The following is a 19,240-nucleotide window of genomic DNA, read 5'->3' on the forward strand; positions in this document are numbered from 1 at the left end:
CGAACAACAGGGAGGGATGACAGGTCTATTTATTTGCTTATATGGGTCCGTATTGCAATAGGTAATTTCTAGGGCTTGTCACTTTCAAACGTTGTTCGAAAGTGGGGCGATTATTCGGAGGTCGGCGATCATTATTGTAATATTTATACAGGTTTACAGGCAATTTCTCGTCTTCTTGTGAAAAATGAAACCAAACAAAACTCAGCTTCGTCATCTGTAAACTTCCCTGTATGCAACGATGTATTCACAGGAGCTACTGGTTATGCCGAATGAGCAGAAATTTGGTGCATAATAAAGGAAACACGGTTAACCCTTCAACCCCTAATATCAAAGAACAAATTCTCCTACCTTGTCCCCATAGTTTTCTTATTAAAGTACTGGGGAGAAGCTATTAAATATCAAGAAAATTCACCTTGGGTGATCATATCCTTAATTCTTATCTGATGCTGATCACTTTTGGGGCTTAAAGAGGTAAATATTACATGCAAGCATGCAAGGCCAAAAGAATACAAATGCAACACACTTTTTTCTATAAATTTCGTCATTTCCGTCTCACCGCTTTCAAGTTGAGTGTTATATATTTTACCTATGGAATGATTCATTAATGGATTATGCACAGAATTTGCTTTATATGACAAGAACGTTCTATTGTAAAGAGTCATCATCGAAGTAATACAAACAAAAAGAGCCCATTTTACAGTTGCGTGCTTAGTGACCTGGCCCTGGGCTGTAAGCGAGGCTGGGGTGACCTTGTTTTGTGACAAACCTCACTGCTTTTCACATGTAGATCATGCTGTTTTTATGCTAAGAACAATATGGAGCAGCACAATATGCCCCAATCGACATCAAACGAATTTTTAAAATTTTAAGAAAGTTTCAGAACAAACTTGATTGTCTTATTTTTGAAATGCTTTTTATCAAAGAACTGAAACTAACACTAAACAAACAGTGTGATTCCATCCGCGCTAAATTATTTGGTTAGATCACTTCTTAACAAGCTTCGTTATTGCTTCACTGTTTTATGTCCTTTTTAACTTTATGAATACTTATCATTGACATATTTTATCACATTTTAGCGTTCGTGACATTCTTACCGATTTTTAACTGTTTGTAACATATTTTTGCTAAGTTTTTTATTTTTTACTCGCACTTGAAAATGGCCTCGGAGAGGTCGAAACGTCGTGACCTTTTAGCCTTTAATTTTATCACAAAAAAAGTTTGCATTTACATACGAAAAGCAGTGAGGTTTGTATCAAAACAAGGCAACCCTCAGCTTTGCTTCCAATCCAAGGCCAGGCCACTAAGCACACAACTGTAAAATGGCCTGTTTACTGAGCCTGTTTACAACCCGTCTGGGTTGACTGTGACAGGTTTGCGCTGGTTTGCAATTCCAGCGTGTTCTTAACATTCTGAGCATCTTTTTTATTTTGACCAACCAGGATCAAAATAACATCACACGTGACTTTGGCTTACATGGGTTTTCCCGCGCATGGCACCGGTTGCTTGTTTTTACTTCGACTACTTACAGGTTTGTCGCATCCGTTTGCATTTCTTGTGTCATGTTCATTGGTAAGATTTTGGCTTTTGCCAGCCACCTCACTACGTGTACAAACATTTTAAATTGGCGTTAATCGAGTTTTCTTTACAAAGATACACATATCACAGTGCCACGACGCCAAGACACGGGGTTAGAACCACGTAAATATGGAGATCTTACTGAACACAGAATCTCCCGAGTTGCGTTGGTCTGTTAATGAGAAAATTTCAATTATAAAACCGACAAATTGATAAAAATCTCTAGACTAAAATGTTCTTAATTTTCAGTTCCATAGAATGTCAGTACCCATTTTAATAGCACGCCCGAGCACCCGGACCCCAAGCACGGGATCTCGGGATTTTCGTAGCCCGCGTTCACTTGAACACGTTGGGTAGCGGTCTCCTCAGCTGCGACTTGAACCTTCTTCTTGATAGTATTTGAGTTATTTTCAACTACAACGCTTTTCTTTGCTCTAGTTGACGCTTTCCTGTTTTTAACTTTAAATTTCTTTTTCTTTATGGTTGGTTTCTTTACGAAGGTATCCTCGACATCGTCGTTGTTGTCGGCGACGTCATCGTCGAAATACTCGTCGCTGTCTAACAATTCCTCGCGGGATATCCCGCCACTACCCGATCCCTCGGGATACGAAATGCTGTCCCGTTCGTCAGCCTCAATATCGTCGTCATCGTCATCGTCATCTTCATCGGAATTTTCTTCCAAGGGAATTCCCCCACTAGCAGATCCCTCGGGATTTAAGTTATCCCTGGGGTATCCCTCGTCACTCCCAGACATTTCTCCGCTCCCCGATCCGTCAGGATAAGAGATCTGGCTTCTGTCGTACACGTATTCCGTGGTGCTTGCTACGTCGCTTTCTGTCAGGTTATAAAGATCGTCGATCACATTTTGCTCGCTCATTTCTGAGCTGTTGCGGTGCCGAACCTCGTCTCGTCGCACCCCCGGTGGATAAGGGAAATCTACATGGCTATTCTGTGAAATGCAAAAAAAAAAAAAGAACTTTTTGAGGAAAAACTAAGTTTTAAGAAACATAAGTGACGGTACACGTAAAGATAGATGTAAATGTGAATGTAATTTATCATGTACCCACTGAGCACCAAAGAGCTCTAGGAACTCTTTCAAAGGTGTCCGTGCCTTCCAGATAGAATTGGAATTTGGAAATGTTGGTGTTTGTGGAGGGAGGAAAACAGGAGAACCCGGAGAAAAACCCTCGGAGCAACTAGAACTCACAACAAACTCAACCCACATATGACGCTGAGTCCGGGAATCGGACCGGGGCCACATTGGTGTGAGGCGAGTGCTCTCGCCACTGCGCCATCCCTGCTCCCCTCGTGTATATATATTTTTCATTTCTTGTTTCTTGTTTCTATAATTTAGGTTTTTATTTGTTCTTGTAATTTTTTAGAGGACCCTTCTGTAAACCACTTTCGATGTTGGCTTCCTCATTAAAGATTACCCTCATAAGAATCAACGAAGATCTATTTTATCAGGCGGTGACACAAGCATACTCGAAAAAAAAAAAAAAAAAAGTTCTCCGGTACTGGCGTACTGAGCAGTACTTTTCTTTGGTGCTGTTTAATACGTTTGGCAAGGTGGTTCTAACTTTTTGAGTCTGTGGATGAAATCCTGAAGTGCGATAATTCATTTGAGTCTTTGCATGGAATCTTTATTTAGAAAAATAGAGCGGTACGTTTCTGTGACGTTGTTTATTGTAATGTACAAGGCATTTGCTTCTGTGGACGAAATCCTAACGTGCGACCATTCAGATAAAGGCACGCAACAGACTGATTATACTTACGTTACTGTAAGGGAAGTGGTCAAAACTACTTACTCGAAAAGGACCCACCAAACCACAAAATAGATGGTGGCCTCTGCCCACCCCTCACCCCTCCTCAACCTCAAAAGATGGTGTCTTTACTACATAGCCACCCCTCTGTCCAGCAGTAATGAAATGGCAATGAAATTCAAATCTCACTTTTCTGGTTTAAATAGCAATGCTGACTCTTGCTAGCTAAATATTTCTGTGTCAAGTCAAATTTGAAAGTCAATAAAATTTTCTTGGTAATGTTCATGAGACACGCGGTACTACCCCAGACAAGGTGGGTCCTCTTCGAACAAACTTGTTGTGACCAGTTCTCTTACGCTAAGCTTGGTTGAGATGTCGCTGTCTAGTAAAAACACGATACCTGCATCTTCATCTGCTGTATTTTGGTCTGCTGTTGTTTCGTTTGATCGTCTATCACTTGCTCTTCCAAGTCCTCCACATCAGTATCCTGTTTGCTGGTGTCCAAGTGCAGGGTGCCGTAACCATTCAGCACTCGGTCACCGATCTCATTCAGTGGATTGTCTATCAACTTCAGCTGCCAGAAACCGCGGGGATTCTCACCTTCATAAGGACAAGCAAGCGGTTAGTTCATAACCGTGTTCTCTGAGCCTTATTCAAGACATCCACGGATAGCTAAACAGATAACGCTTTGTATGGTCAAAATTGTGTAACAATTTAAAGCAAACTGCGTGCACATAATGCAACATAAATAGAAATATGCCAGCTGTTTGAAAAACGCAATATTTGTTACAATACCAGCCTCAACTAGCCTTTGCTATATGCAAGTAGTGTAGGCTTGTTTAAGTTTCGGGTCCTCCAATTTCGTGAATTACGTGTCGTGAGTTATCGCTGCGAATTAATTGCATGTAAGTTACGTGATCATGAAATTTTAAGATTCTGCACGACAAATATTGAAATTTCAGGATTTGGTAACTGACAGGCAATGACTTACTCAAGAATAACTCACACCTTTGCCACAGCCGCGATTTTCAGTCAATCAATCAATCAATCAATCAATCAATCAATCAATCAATCAATCAATCAATCAATCAATCAATCAATCAGCCAGCCAGCTAGCCAGCCAGCCAGTCAATCAGTCAGTCAATAAGCCAGCCAGCCAGCCAGCCAGTCAGCCAGTCAGTCAGTCAGCCAGCCAGTCGGTCGGCTGGTCGGTTGGTCTGTCTGTCTGTCGGTCGGTCGGTCAGGCAGGTAGGCAGGATGTCAGGCAATCAGTGTTAAGCCACGGGGGGAGGGGGCGGGGGAAACGGGGAAAGCCCAGGTAGATCTGGAGCATTCAGGATATTTTTGCACCCCAAACTCAAACGTCCAACGGTCAACAAACGACCAGTAAGACTAAGCAAATACTTGAATGGGATATGCCCACAACGGTCAAGGTGGGAGCCTTCACCGGATATAAGCAACTCGCAGTATCGAGGTTGCAATGTATCACTTACCCCAGCAGTGTACTGTCATGAAGCCCCAGTTATCAAGCCCTTCCTTGGAGTCGTCATAGTGACGCGTGGACAGCATCTCGTTCTTTGTCCCTGACGGTGACATCAGCAGGATGCTGACGTCACCGCGCCGGCGGTGAATGAAGCTGATGGTCAGCACCACGTGTTCGAGTTTGTTGATCTCGGCCACAGTCCCCGCGCATGATTTGGTGGGGATGGATAATTCAAGCGCGCCTCCCGAAGGAATGTCTCTGAGAAATACGAGACGGATCAGGCATGATTAAGCGATACACTACCATTATTTCACATGCAGTAAACAAATATATTTTTTTAGGGGTAAGTGTGGCGAAAATCAGTCTATAGATCCGGTGTAGTCCTTATTTAAGTACAAATGTTCTTAAAAGTAAGTTCACACCGAACAATAAACGACTGCTTCTTCTGAGTTTCATGTTTCAAACTGGATTTCCCGACAACTGTTTTATATATAGACATTTTTATTTTGGGGCTGTGGTGAGGGTTGGGAGGGGGGAGGTTCGTTTTTCTCCAGTGAAGTGGATTCAATCTTTCGATTATATCAATTCACGAGTCACCCAACCACAACCTAACAGATGTAAACTTCACACATCAAGTAGAAAAGTATATAGCACTCGGGCGCCCACAAGATCGGATAGCCTATGTAGCTCAGAGGGCTGTTCTCGCGAAGGCAAACATTTGACTCCTCTTCCATTCTCCTCGCTGCACCGCCATCAAAACTTTGATGGCCGCGCGCAAACTACGCAGGTTAGACCACAACCCAACAAACTGCTTTTCTCGGAAAATCAAAAAGCGTCTTGTTAAATCCCCAGGCTAGCGAGCATATTGAAAGAATCCCTGAATAACTGGTAGTTACACAGTGTGCCAGCCACACGGCCATCGCAAATCCACGGAGAAAAAAGTAAAACCGCAAAAATTACAACTGACCCGGCCGCCCTGACTAGCAAGTGACTTTAGTTAGTGCTATTTACGGGTGAGTCCACTTGTTATCATTTCAACTATCAGAATAAAGTGCTGTTGTTGTTATTTACATCAGTGAGATACTGAAGGGGTGCATATTTTTTAAAAATAAGTTAAAGCGTTTCTTTTTAAACGGATATATAGTTAATATCTAGTTAATTTTCACATACTTGAACAATTTTTTTGTACATGTTTTTAGCACCCTTGTTTTTTGAATGAATTTTTCTAACTCTTGTTAAGCGCCTTAGAACTTTTGGATTTTGGCCCTATAGATAAATTGTCATTGAAATTGTAATTGTAATTTTTTTAAAACTGACCACGGCCCAGCCGCGCTGTCAGAAGATTCCTCACCGTTCTTCTATACTCGCTGCTCCTGTACAGATTCTCTGAGCAGGAACAGTAGTCCAGGATTTCGCCATCTCCACCATAGCGTTCGCATCAAGTCGGCCAAAACCGAACTTGTGATTAAAATGAAAACCAGCGCCGTTTGTTCTCCAGCCGTCATCAACAGGACTAGTGAGCTTGGCTGTTCTTACAACAATGTGCTGTACGTCTCGCCAGGTGAGTTTGTTGCTGAAAACGAGAAAAACAAAAATCACTTTATTTCAGTTTCATCCGTATTTAGGGCAAAGTACTAACTTCAATTCATTTATTTTGCCATTAAAGGGGCAGTATCATGGGAGATCGATGGAAGATATTATGATTTTTGGCCAAAATTCACTAAATTTAAACTTTGAACACTGCGTTAATTAATTTCTCAATCGCTAATTTAAAGAAATATTAATAGTGATTCTAAGACGAAAAGTTGAACCAAAATATAGTACAACCCGCGATTTTTAGTGCGTTACAACAGCGAAATTTGAAAACGTCCGCCAGACGTTTTCAAATTTGAACCCCTCTCTATCTTGGTCATCTGCCAGCGAAAATATCCTTGGACAGTTTCTTTGCATTTTGATAGTCTATTAATGGAATTTTGTCATTATATCTTGGCTGCTATCAACCGAATAGCGTCTTTCCGATTTTCGATGTGTTACTAAAAATGGCGTGATACTGTCCCTTTAACCAAAAAATACAACATAAAATACATTAAAGAAGACACACAATATTCCTACTAAACTATTTTATTTTACAAGATGACATGTGTTAAAGACTAGGAAGCCTATATAGAAGCCTGGGGCTTATTAACTACAGGCTTCCTGGAACTATAGGATAAAACATAGAAGTTAAGGGTACTGAATGAAAATTCTGAATGAAAAAACTGGGGACACTATCCAGATGGAATTGCAATCCGGAAATGTTGGTTTTTGATTTGAGGAGTGTCAAATCAGGGAAAATAAAGAAATGGGAAAGGGGAAAAATCAAATTTCACCTCACGGATAGAAACACGCGTGTGATGCGAATCATCCACAAAAAGGGTTAAAATAGACTTATCACTTGCAGTTTCCTTGGGCAATGTTATTTCTGTCACGATCCACAGCGAAAACTAAGGCCTCACCATGGACAAGGGAGAAATATTCACCTTTATTCCCGAAACAACGTAATGAATTGGAAATTAGAAATCTCATGAGAAGAAAATGTGCGAGAGGGTGCTTACTTAGCTTCTAACATGAGAGCCATCATCCCTGCTGCCAAAGGAGCGGCCGATGAGGTGCCTTTGAACTGCTCCGTACACTGATGATGGAGATCCGTGGTGATCTGCAACGGAAATATGAGAGAAAAAACCCTGACTTTAACTTTGAATCCCCTCAAACATTTCGAGGCAGGGTCAGGGATGACATTTTTTATTGTCTACTGCTCTGTATAAGTATTATTTGTAGTTTTCATTAGAATTACTTTAGTATTGGAATCATAGTCTTTAAGCTATAACACGACATTTCTTTGAAACTCATCGTGTATAAATAAAAGTTATGGTATGGTATGGTATGGTATGGTATGGTATGGTATGGTATGGTATGGTATGGTATGGTATGGTATGGTATGGTATGGTATGGTATGGTATGGTATAGAGGCGGCTTCAAAGTTCAGAAAGAGAAAGGAAAATTAATCACCATGCGTTCACTGACGTTCTCCTTATAACCTAAAATGTCGTCATTTCAAGTCGTTGTTTTGAAGGGAACGACAGAAGTTTATAACGCACGTGCAGAGCCGGTCTTTTGCTAATTAAAACTATTGCTTTCTGACGTTCTCGCTGGCGTCGTCGCCGCTGCTGCTTAAGGTCCCTATTAATACGCCAGGAAATCGAGAAGGAAAATTGTGGGCTGATCTCGTGCATATTACCAAAGTCAGCATCTATTTTTGTGTGCAAACATTGACTTTTCGCGCTGCATGGGATGGTACACCTTACAAACTCTCACACTTGTCTTGTAACATTTTGCGGGCAAGTAAGGAAACGTAAGCAACGATATTGAAGGACAAGTTGTACAAAGGTGAGGGCGGTGAAGAGTCGTTTCATGGGACACGAATTGTCAAATCGTAGAAGCTTTATTACGCGCCCCCTTCACTGCTAAGTCACCTGTTTGGAGGACGCCAGATTTGGTAATAACGGCGCCCTCCCGACGAAGTAGAAAGAACTAAAATAGGGGTTTGAAATGTTCGAAAACACATATGAAATAAATCATTCAAAACTCAGGTAGACTAGGGAAAGAGAACGACGCATTAAATGCTCTACCATGCGTTTCAGCGGTTCCTTCTACCCTGGGTGACAGAAGCGCACGTTTCCTACGCGCGTGGTCTAACTCCAAAAAGCGCCGGCGCCAAAGAAAGTTGCTGACTACTTAGTGTACAAAAACAACAGCTACGCAGTCCACCCTATTATCATCTCAAAGATTGCGAATGTTGTACATTTAACATACCATTTTGTTTTCTTCTTTCTCCCTATGCGCACCTCCATTGAAAGTCACGGCCAGAGTAGACGAGCACAGCTCGGTGTAGTAAGCAGACAGTCCATGATCACCAATACAGCCGATAGACACTGTATATATACTGGTCGTGTAGCCATCACAGTTACAGTCGTCATCTGTTAGACCTCCATTACCAGTTGCCCATACATAGATGTTACCTAGCCCGCCACGACCCTGGAGAAGAAAAAAAAAACCAGCTCACTAAAATGTATTCCGGAATAAAAATAAGAGGAATAGCTTTTAGATTTCCCTTTTCAAGTAAATTTGGGAAGATATTTCTGCAAAATTTCGCTGACACATGATAGTTTAAGAGCGATTTTGTACTTCTGTAACGCCAGAAACCTCTTATAAGGGATTTCTTGTCATCATTGTATGTATTCCTATCCCGAAATAGGGTCGATTGAGCGCACCCTTATCTTCGCGACTTTCGTGATGCATAAGCAATATATTTGCACACAATTGAAAATCTTTTTTTCCATCGTTTTCTACGAAACAACCAAAATAAAGGCATTTAAGAACGCGCTTCGCTGGAATAGTCTAAAACTCCAGAAACGTCTAAGAAGACCCAATCGTGCAATGTTATCCGTAGCGCAAACTGGAATGTATACGTCAGTTAACGTTTTCAATTTCGTTATTTGTAATCGACCTTAAAGCTTCCTCAATACGAATATTTTTTACTTTTATTTCATTTACTATGATATTTCTAGCAAGCTTTTATCTTAATTTTGAAGATAACTGGCTAACGGTATTCGCGAACAAAGACCGTTAATATCACAAGAAGCACTCACAGGTTTAACGGGTGTGTATTGAGAGCAATAAATGAGAATATTGTTATGACCACAAATTTAGCGAGTTGAAGAGGGTTCCTAAACTTTTAGAGATAGAGAGCAAGAAAGTCGAAGAGAGAGAGATAGAGCACAATAATTGGCAAGAGGGACTGGGAGTTGTGAACTTTCGACGATTCTCTTAAGACCTTTTGGAGCAGAGTCAAGAATTTCACCAGAGTCAACGAAGGCGGACGAGAAATGGCAGTCAAACTGACGACAAGGACTGAACTTTCGTTGATTGTAAGGTGGCCGTCAACTCGAGGAAAAGCTCGAACATTTGTCGATTATTCTCAAAGGTTTTTAACCCTTTAACCCCTAATATCAAAGAACAAGTTCTCCTATCGTGCCCCATACTTTTGTTATACAAGGACTATGGAGAAGTTATTAAAATATGAAGAAAATTCACCTTGGGTGATCATATCCTTAATTCTCATAACCTCAGGGGTTGAATAAGTATTGATATTACAAGGAGAAATTTGATGCTGATCACTGTTAGAGTTTAAAGGGTTAAACAGACCAAACAGCGCACAAGAGACGGACCTAAATTGGCCCTCACTGCAATTAAGACGTAGCATATGTGATATCGGCATTTTTTATCAAATACATAGAGGTCACGTTAACATCTCCCTTCCCCCACGAGCCCGCGTACAGCCGTACAAGGGCGAGTCATGACTTTAAGATAAGTCCACCGTTCTCTTCAGTCGACGCTTACAAACACTCATTTTATGTAAGAACAATCCCAACATGGAATGTGTTACCACCTGACATCGTCAAGACTGACTTTTACTCGGAATTTATCAGTTCTTTATATGTTCTACATGTATAATTAAACCTATTGTGCGTCCGCTGGTCGCTCCATTGCCGGATTAGCTTTGCTAATGGCAATTATGCTAATTAAAGATTAAAGATAAAGGCGCACGCGAGTTGCGTGCAGATGGGAGTGGCAGTCAGGCGAGAGGGACATTCGTATCTTGTACTCTCGACCTCGTTTGGTGTTTACCTTTGAACCTTTCCTATATGATAATAAAATTACAGTAATTTATCGTATTTACCGCCTCAGCTCCACGTTTCAGAGCCTTAGCCGCCAGCGGACCCGGCTTGCCAAATGTTTTGCCATCATCCTTTGGACCCCAGCAGTTACTGAAGATATCGACATACTGAAGCTGAAATCCCAGCGAGCTGGCCTCCAGTGCATCTGTCGCTTTACCGTCCAACATACGAACACCTGTGATTAACCGGGTGAGCAGTTAAGCTGGGTTTCACAAGTGATACAAGCACAAATGCAAACACAAGCAAGAGATCTTGTGAAAGAAACATGATGTTATGTTTTAAGCCTGGTGAAAAAATGATAGAGGTTTTTTTTTTTCAATCAGGACACAGGCAAACTCAGAAAAAGAAAATCCCACGAGTCTCCTGTAGCTCAGTGGTAGAGCGTCTGAGCTAGTAATCGGAAGGTCTTAGGTTCGATTCCTGATAGGAGCACTCGGATTTTTTTCCGAGTATGCCTGTGTCACTTACTGAATAATACATCATTCTCATTTATTCACCAGGCTTAAAATATTCCATCACATTTATTCCATCGCGCATATGCCACACATTGACATTCTAATCCTAGCAGTATGCAGGATGTTTGTCCCATGAACCTAGTTTAATGGCCTTAGCTCCCACGAGTCTCTTGTAGCTCAGGGGTAGAGCATCCGAACTAGTAATCGAAAGGTCTCAGGTTCGACTCCTGATAGGAGCACTCGGAATTTATTTTTACGAGTATGCCTGTGTCACAGACTGAAAAATTCATCTATCACAAGGGGTGGACACCAGCATTAGCACTTAGCGTACGCACAACGGTCAAGATATTTGAACAGAACGTAACACAACCAGAAGAAAAAATAATCAGTGGCTCAGATAGGGGAGTCAACGTATAAAGAAAGAGTACAAAAGAGGTGTGTGACTTAACAAGGTTGTAATAAAGAGTTGACATTAAAGAACATGAGAATGATGTATTATTGAATCAGTGACATCTAGGCATACTTGGAAAATCGAAATCCGAGTGCTCCTATCAGGATTCGAGCCTAAGACCTTCAGATTACTAGTTCGGATGCTCTATCACTGAGCTACAGGAGACTTGTGGGAACTAAGGCCATTAAACTAGGTTCATGCAACAAACATCCTGCAAACTACTAGGATTTGAATATCGATGTGTGGCATATATGCACAATGAGGAATTAAAGCTATTTACAAGGCTAAGTGTTATAAAAATATTTTAAAATAACAACACAAACATTTTCGAATTAACTAAGTCATCTTCAGGGTAAAATACAACACCCTATCTTACCCCTAAAACTAAAGATGACTTAATTAAGTTGAAAACATTTCAATTGTTTTTTTTTTTCTTAAATTTTTTTAGCTTTACAAAACCATCATTTTTCAAGAGAATTTGGTTCACAATATTTTTCTTTCCAGCTCATACCTCCAACATGCGCTGAATAAGCCACTCCACTTCCACAGATGGTGTTGTTTGCTATGGCGGCAACTTCCCCTGCACAGCGTGTGCCATGGCTGCAAGTAAGATAAGAAAGGTAAGTCTCACAGATAGAGTTTAACCCTTAGATTGTGCTGGAATCCATTTTTGGGACTATTCTATATGGCTGGCTGGTGGAATTGGGTAGGGGGAGGGGGCATGACAATGAAATTGGTTTCAAAAGGAGCAGGCTATCTAAAAATAGGATTGAGATGCCAGAATGGTCACTGATGAAAACAACTTCCACCAGTGGAAAAAGAAAAAGAACCTCTAATGATCTGATGATTAGTGCTACCCATTTTCTCTTTACCTCCTTTACTCTCTAGTGTCTCTGTGTGAATGGGGAGGGTGGGGGCTATACAAACATCAGCATTTGATAGAAAAAAAACTCACTTCCTCCCTTCCCACCTCTTCCTTATAAAAAAACAGTCCTTTATACATCTGGGTGAGGCAACATTTCTTGTCTGATGAAACAGAAGCCAGGATTCAAACTACCTCACCCCATCCCCCAGCATTGGAAATTGAACTTATCAAACACAAAGCAGACTACTTTTATAGCAGATGTTTGTAAATCTATGGACTGCTTGCTTGAATTCAACTTCTGACAAAGTTGTCACTTGTTACAAAGTTGCTAAATCTAACAAGACACTGAGTTTATCCAGCAAGAAGACGAGGGAATCTTATCTTCAGTTGGTCAACTGGATCTTTTATGATGTTTACTACAACAGTACTGTATGGATTCTGTTGTTACAGTAATATATTGTCGATTTAGTTATGTCTGTAGTGTCATGTATCATTAACTTTATTACCAGTTATCTGGATCCACATCCCGCGGTAATGGGTCAGGATCATTATCATTAAAATCATGACTAGCTTTTGGATCCTGCAATAACGATTGCAAAATAAATGTGAATAAAACAAATAGAGTTAAAACAGAAGTAAAAAAAAATCATAAGGTATATATGAATGAATGAATGGACAAACAAACAAACAAATGAACAAACAAACAATTTAACTAACTAATAAACGAATGAATGAACTTTAATAAACTTTAATATTGTTAACTTAAAACGTTTTTTGAAAATGTATTCCCAAATCAAAATACAAACAGTTGACAAATAAGACAATCAAAATGCCAATGGGCAGTCACAATTAAATCCTGGAATGTAGAACAAGAACAGCTAATGAAAATTGTAAGTTATTCACTGAATCAAATAAATGACCTAATGCTGTGAAGACATACAAATTACATGTCCTCGTTTTACCCTGCACTTTTATTGTGGCTTTGCTGCTGGCCTTTAGAATCTGTGAGGTACTGTTTCATATATGGCTGGTGTAAAAATATTTGCAAATAATCCATCATTTGCCTCACAATTGCGTCACATGGGTGTGAATCATGACCTTTTGCCTGCTTTACTGCTAGTCTTCATTAGGCAATGGTATTGAGTGGCTATGTAACAATATCAAAATGTCACGATTCACACCTAGATCTGACACAATCGTGAGACAAACTATTAATTTGGCCTATCCTTCCAAACCACAATGACCAACGCCTTTAATGAAATTAATCCATGCCATTTTTAAAATCGTTGTACACTAACCAAAACTTACATAATTTCCTGCTAAATCTGGATGGGTGTGATCTACACCTGAAAACCAAAAAGTCAAGACATTAACTTGTAGACGGCCAAACTTCTACTAAATCAGTTTACAGGTTGTACTTATTTGGCCTGACGAGTGTCACTACTGAAAACCCAACAAAATGCCTCCAAACATGTGAAAAATAGGGAACATCTATATACACTATAATTTCTCCTTATACAGTAGGTTGAATAAAAGAGTGCCACATAAAATATTGCATAAATTCACATACTTTTACGTCAATTAGATATGTTTGCAAACACGTCATTAGGTGTGAAAACAACACACATAAAATGGCATTGAAATTGGAGAACTCAGTGTAGATTGCAAAGAAAAAGAAATGGCACAGAGCTTTATTTCTTCACAACTAGATGATAACATGAGATTTTGTTGATTTTTTTTAAACAGAAGGGTGGAGCAAGCATCCTTTTCTTTAGTTCTAGTTAGAGCAAAGTTTAATTACTAGAAATGTGTTAAAAAATGTATTTTTTTTTCAATCAGGGAAACAGGCATACTTGCAAAAAACGAAAATCTGAGCGATTGTAACAGGAGTCAAATCTATGACCTCCTGATTACTAGTTCGGATGTTCTACCACTGAGCTACAGGAGACGCATGGGAGGTACGGCCATTAAATAAGTTGTCAAACATCCAGTATACTGCAGTTGTTCCAGAAAATATCCATATCTTTCCCACAGAAGGTTTTTGATTTGGATTTTCCTATTCCTCAGGAAAATCCATTTTGACTTCATACTGTCATTTCATTAAAAGCTTTGGCTTTTTATGATTTTGTAGCCTGTGAGCAAGCTCTCTGTTAGGTCAGTTGCAAGAGGATTGGGGTGGGGTGGCACCCACTCCCCAATCTTCTCGTGACTCGCTTTGCTCACCTATAATCCTTTCGCGGCTAACCTAACAGAGAGCTTGCTCGAAGGCTATTGATTTTGAGACACGAGACACCCTGTCCCCCTTCCCCCTTGGGATTTCCCATGACCTTTCTTGAGGGAGATAATTGGATATACTCTGGAACTGCACAACAATGACTTCCTACCATCATCTAATATGGAAACTACCACTCCCTTGCCAGTGATGCCTTTTTTCCAGACTGGTAAAACATTAATATCCACTCCTACAGGTCCTCCTGTTTGGCCTTCATTGAGCTATAAAACAATAGTGCACATTCAACCAACTGTTCAATGTGGTTTCAGACTTGTTTCTGAGGTGCACACACATATCGGTTCCAATTTATTGCACCTTTCAGTGACACGCTGACTCTAAAGTTCAAGATTCAAACAACTGCAACATTTATGTTTTCATTGCCGTCAATCAGTGCAGCGGACATCTTAGAAAAGGAAGTTGTTTGGCTCCACAGGGTCAACAGGCTACCTTCAAAAGTAATGCTGTGATTAGCAGATTTTGATCCATTCTGTAATTTTCTATATTTTTGCAGTCAGTCGGTTGTCGCCGTAATAAATATATTACGTGATAATTTGACGGCAGTAAAACATGCAAATTGTTAATTGGGGTGAGAAGTTCAGAGTGCACGTTATTGAAAGGTAATTCTCTACATTTGTTGCTTATTTGGTCTATCAGGGGAGCATGCATGGTCTTCAAACAAAAGATCTGCCATGAGAAAGTAAATGATGAACCTAGGCAGACTTATGGTGTTTCATGTTCACTTTTTGGTGGTTCATGACTTCTTCATAAGTTTCATTTGAGACAAAGAACTGTTTTGTGCACAGCCAAGGGCAAACAAATGTTAAAAGCAAATCAAAATGTTTCACCATGAAAAACTGTATAATTTGCTTCAGGCCTTGTTTTCTTTGAACAAAGAGGAAGGTAAATGTACCCTTACCTAAAGGTAGAACCAGCAATTTTACGACATCTTATTCCACCACTGTTTAAAATAAAATTTTTAATGCCTACCGGGCCAATGAATGAAGAGGTTGTAAAATGCAAATTAAACTCTGTTTTGAATGTCAGAGGTTTGCAAATGATTGACAAGTACAGTAAAATTAACAACAATGCCATGTTTCCCCCCTCCCCCACCCCAGAAAAAAGTAAAAACAAAGCTGTGTTGCTGGACATTAACGTTAACTTTATGATTTGCTTACCAAATACCACATTTCTTGAAACTTTGGATCGGTAGGTATTCCATCACGTTTAACTCTATGCAGAATTTTTTGCTGCTCTGCCCATTTAACCTGGTGAGAAAAAATTAAATTTAATTATAAATAATATTTAATTTAATAAATAATATTAGAGAAGACAAACAGACAATCTTTTCACTAACATTTTGTTGCATGATTTTATTACCCACCATGATTAGAACTCTGACACTAGCCTTGTACAGAGTTAAGGAGAAACTTTTCATTCCATCTTTGGAAAAGGTTGTTTGAAAGGTTGTGTGTGGTGAGTTGGTGAGGCATAACAATCATAAGCATCAAGTATCATGCAATAATTATGCGCCAAGCAAAATAAAATTTGAGACGATTCTGCTGATCGAAAATGGAATGGATTTAATTAATAGAGCTAACATGTATTTGCTCTATATGTTAATTGCCCATCATAAACCATGTGATAGGCAAGTAATACTTAATCCAGAAAAACAACCATCTCTGGATTTGGGTACCTCATGTTAGACAGAGTTATTTTTCCTGCTTAGAGCAGTTTTCAACGGAGTGTCTTAAATTAAGCCAAAACCAAAACAATTACTGAGGCCAATGAGAGAAGCTGCAAACAACACAATGAACCCATTGTGATCGAAATTCAAAGCAAATACATATCACTGGCATAAAGTGCGGGAAAATATGTGTGAACAAGCCATGGTCGGTTTTGGTTCCATTCTCCTTGGCTGAGAAAGTGGCACGAAAGATAACCAATCACACAAATGTAGTTAAGCAAACACAAATTCATTTTGGCACTCAATCGAAAAATATGGCTCTAAATGACTTCATGTTTGAAAGAGTTACTTGTTTAGGTGAGTATTAGAGCTAACTAAGGAACACTTTGTGATGGCTATCACCTCATTAGCTTACAATCCTGGATATGTGCTAAATACACCATACATGTAACAAACCTCTTTCTCTAACAGCAGTCTATCAGTTTTATCTCTATTGTGTTCTTTATTAAGCTCATCTACATCATCATGTCTAAAATGATAGTGACCTGGTAGATCACCGATCTGAAAGAAAAAATAGATTGTCAGGCATGAACAACTTTAATTATAATTTAGCTCTATTTATTTACTTATTTCCTTTTATGTTTGTTGTTATTTATGTTCTCTCCTCCTTCAATCCAGATTAGTCTAGCCAGAGCTTTGTAACTAGTTATCTAGTAAATATACCCTCCCACTAGTAACTGCACTGTAGTAGTGGTCAACTCGAAAGCTTTGCTCCTTTGGATGCTACGCACTTTTCACATGCAATGCATAATTCAATGTGGTATTAAGCTAGCTCTATTTCTATTCTCTTCTTACTATTATTGTTTTTTTAATTGTAATTTGACTAAGTGTGAATAAAATGAACTTGAACTTGAACTTGAGGAAACAGGTTGATTTTATAATTGTAAACTTGTTTTTACATTTCTTTTTACCACTAGATAGTCAAGACAGTTTACCACATAATTATAACACTTTAGTGTGACCCCAACCAATGCTAATGTGCGGGAAACATTTGCATAACAATAGGAACCATAATTGCAAAACTGTCGAGTGCAATGATAGCTTATCGTTGGGTGTCTAGTGGTTTAAGAACTGGAACGTATACATAAAAACACTTTTCTGGGGGTTTCATTAAGATTTTGAACATTTGGACTGTGTGCTGTGCTAGTGCAGCTTGGCAGGATAGTTGACACAAAATATTCTAAATAGGAATATATGAACTGCGGATGAAAGATTAAATAGAAGATTGAAAAAAAAAATACCGATGAAAGATTAAACGAAAGAAAGATCCTCACAGTTAGTATGCAACTTAAGCAGTTGCGAAAAGAAAGCCTGAAAAAATTTCAGGCTTCAACTGGATTCAAACCCACAACTTCTGCAATGCTGGTGCAGTGCTCTACCAACTAAGCTATCAAGCCAACTGGGATCATATTGTGAGTTCTGACCAGCTTCCAGTTGGCTTGATAGCTCATGCCCAGTTGGTAGTTAGAGCACTGCACACCGACATTGCAGAGGTCATGGCTTTGAATCCCATTCAAGCCTAAATTTTTTTCAGGCTTTCTTTTTGCATTAAGGGAAAGATTGTTTAAATAAGATGTTAAAAGCAGCCAAGCAAAGTTCTGTTCACAGACAGTCAATCTGCCCTGTGCTTGGCCCTCAATGAAACCCCTGCTTTCACTAGCTGTTTTCAACATGCAGGTAGCATAAATTGGCTTCTATTTCAAATAATTCATGATGTAACATTCCAGAACATTAACTTTCATGCAGTTGTCCATTTATGAGCATTTTGTTTCCCTATCAGAAGAGTGCTAATAATTAAATTAACTTCAATGAACCCTGGCTAAACCTTTGAAAGAAATCCCTTCTTTCAATTTTCCTCTCTGAAAATCTGTAAGTCTTACAAAAAATATGACTCTTGAAGAACTGTAAGCTTAACTCCTGTTTGGGGTGGCCACTTAATCCTCATGGTAGGTGTAATTTCAAAGCAAACACATGCACAAAAACATGAGAAATTTAACTCAACCATGGCGGCCACCATGTGTGTATTTAGATAATTTATAACATTTACTACCTTCCAGCCTGGCACTAATTATTATTGCCAATATTTAAATTCATCTTCTCTACCCTTCTCTTATACTTACTCGGCCTATTATAGAGAAGCCATGTTTTTTAGCAATATTCGCCACCACGTGCTCTTCGGCCGGGTCGATTTCTACTGCCCATGTATTCGTAAAGTATCCTTCTTTGTCGGCCAATTCTCTTTTCCAATTTCTCGTATTGTTCCAGCTAGCCCCGAACTGCGGCCTTGCACTCGACCAGGTCCAGGACACACTCGAAATCGTGACGATCGCCAAGCAAGCTCTTGTCAAGAAACAAGGCCCATTTCCCATATTTTCGTTCCAATAATCGGCGATCGCTCTCGTGGAGGCATTCGAAGAGGAATCAGCCCATGGATGACAAAGCAATTAAATCATTTATGTTGACAAACGTGGACAGGTACATTCGGGTGCATTTCGCGCGTTGGCTGGTGGCTTCATTCTTCGATCCCGTCCCTGTTTCATTGTTCTTCCCTGGCGTTTTTGAAAAAAAAAAGGGCCAAAAACGGATAGCAAAGGGGATACAGTCCTGCCTTGCTGTTGCATTTCAAACGCCGAAAGCCTTGGTGAAGGCATTCTTTCCTACAAAGACCTGTCACCACTTTTTAGTAGACTACACACCTCTGACAGGGTCTGAGACCCGTTAACCAGTAGATTATTCTGTCAAACATCACCACCACACGAAAATGTCATATCTCTATACATTGTCAAACAAAATTCACTCTGCTAGCATTCAACCATGGGGTATACATCGAAAAAACACATGGTTGAAACTCAAAA

At 39.7% G+C, this 19,240-nt stretch overlaps 1 protein-coding gene across 1 annotated transcript; it reads right to left on the bottom strand.

Moving 5' to 3' along the window:
* Positions 1 to 1,672: 1,672 nt before the first annotated feature.
* LOC146480208 (PC3-like endoprotease variant B) lies at positions 1,673 to 18,895 on the bottom strand. The gene is made up of 14 exons (XM_085109905.1): positions 18,506 to 18,895; positions 16,782 to 16,886; positions 15,817 to 15,906; positions 14,754 to 14,862; positions 13,678 to 13,715; positions 12,876 to 12,949; positions 12,016 to 12,104; positions 10,601 to 10,773; positions 8,674 to 8,895; positions 7,416 to 7,516; positions 6,173 to 6,394; positions 4,832 to 5,079; positions 3,739 to 3,938; positions 1,673 to 2,524 (listed from the first exon to the last, which is right to left on the bottom strand). Exons 1-14 carry the CDS (start codon positions 18,752 to 18,754, stop codon positions 1,814 to 1,816), a joined length of 2,631 nt encoding a protein of 876 aa, XP_084966031.1. The 5' UTR covers positions 18,755 to 18,895; the 3' UTR covers positions 1,673 to 1,813.
* Positions 18,896 to 19,240: the final 345 nt, after the last annotated feature.

This window comes from Pavona decussata, unplaced genomic scaffold (assembly GCF_977016875.1).
Source record: "Pavona decussata unplaced genomic scaffold, jaPavDecu1.1 SCAFFOLD_54, whole genome shotgun sequence".
Classification (NCBI taxonomy): domain Eukaryota; kingdom Metazoa; phylum Cnidaria; class Anthozoa; order Scleractinia; family Agariciidae; genus Pavona; species Pavona decussata.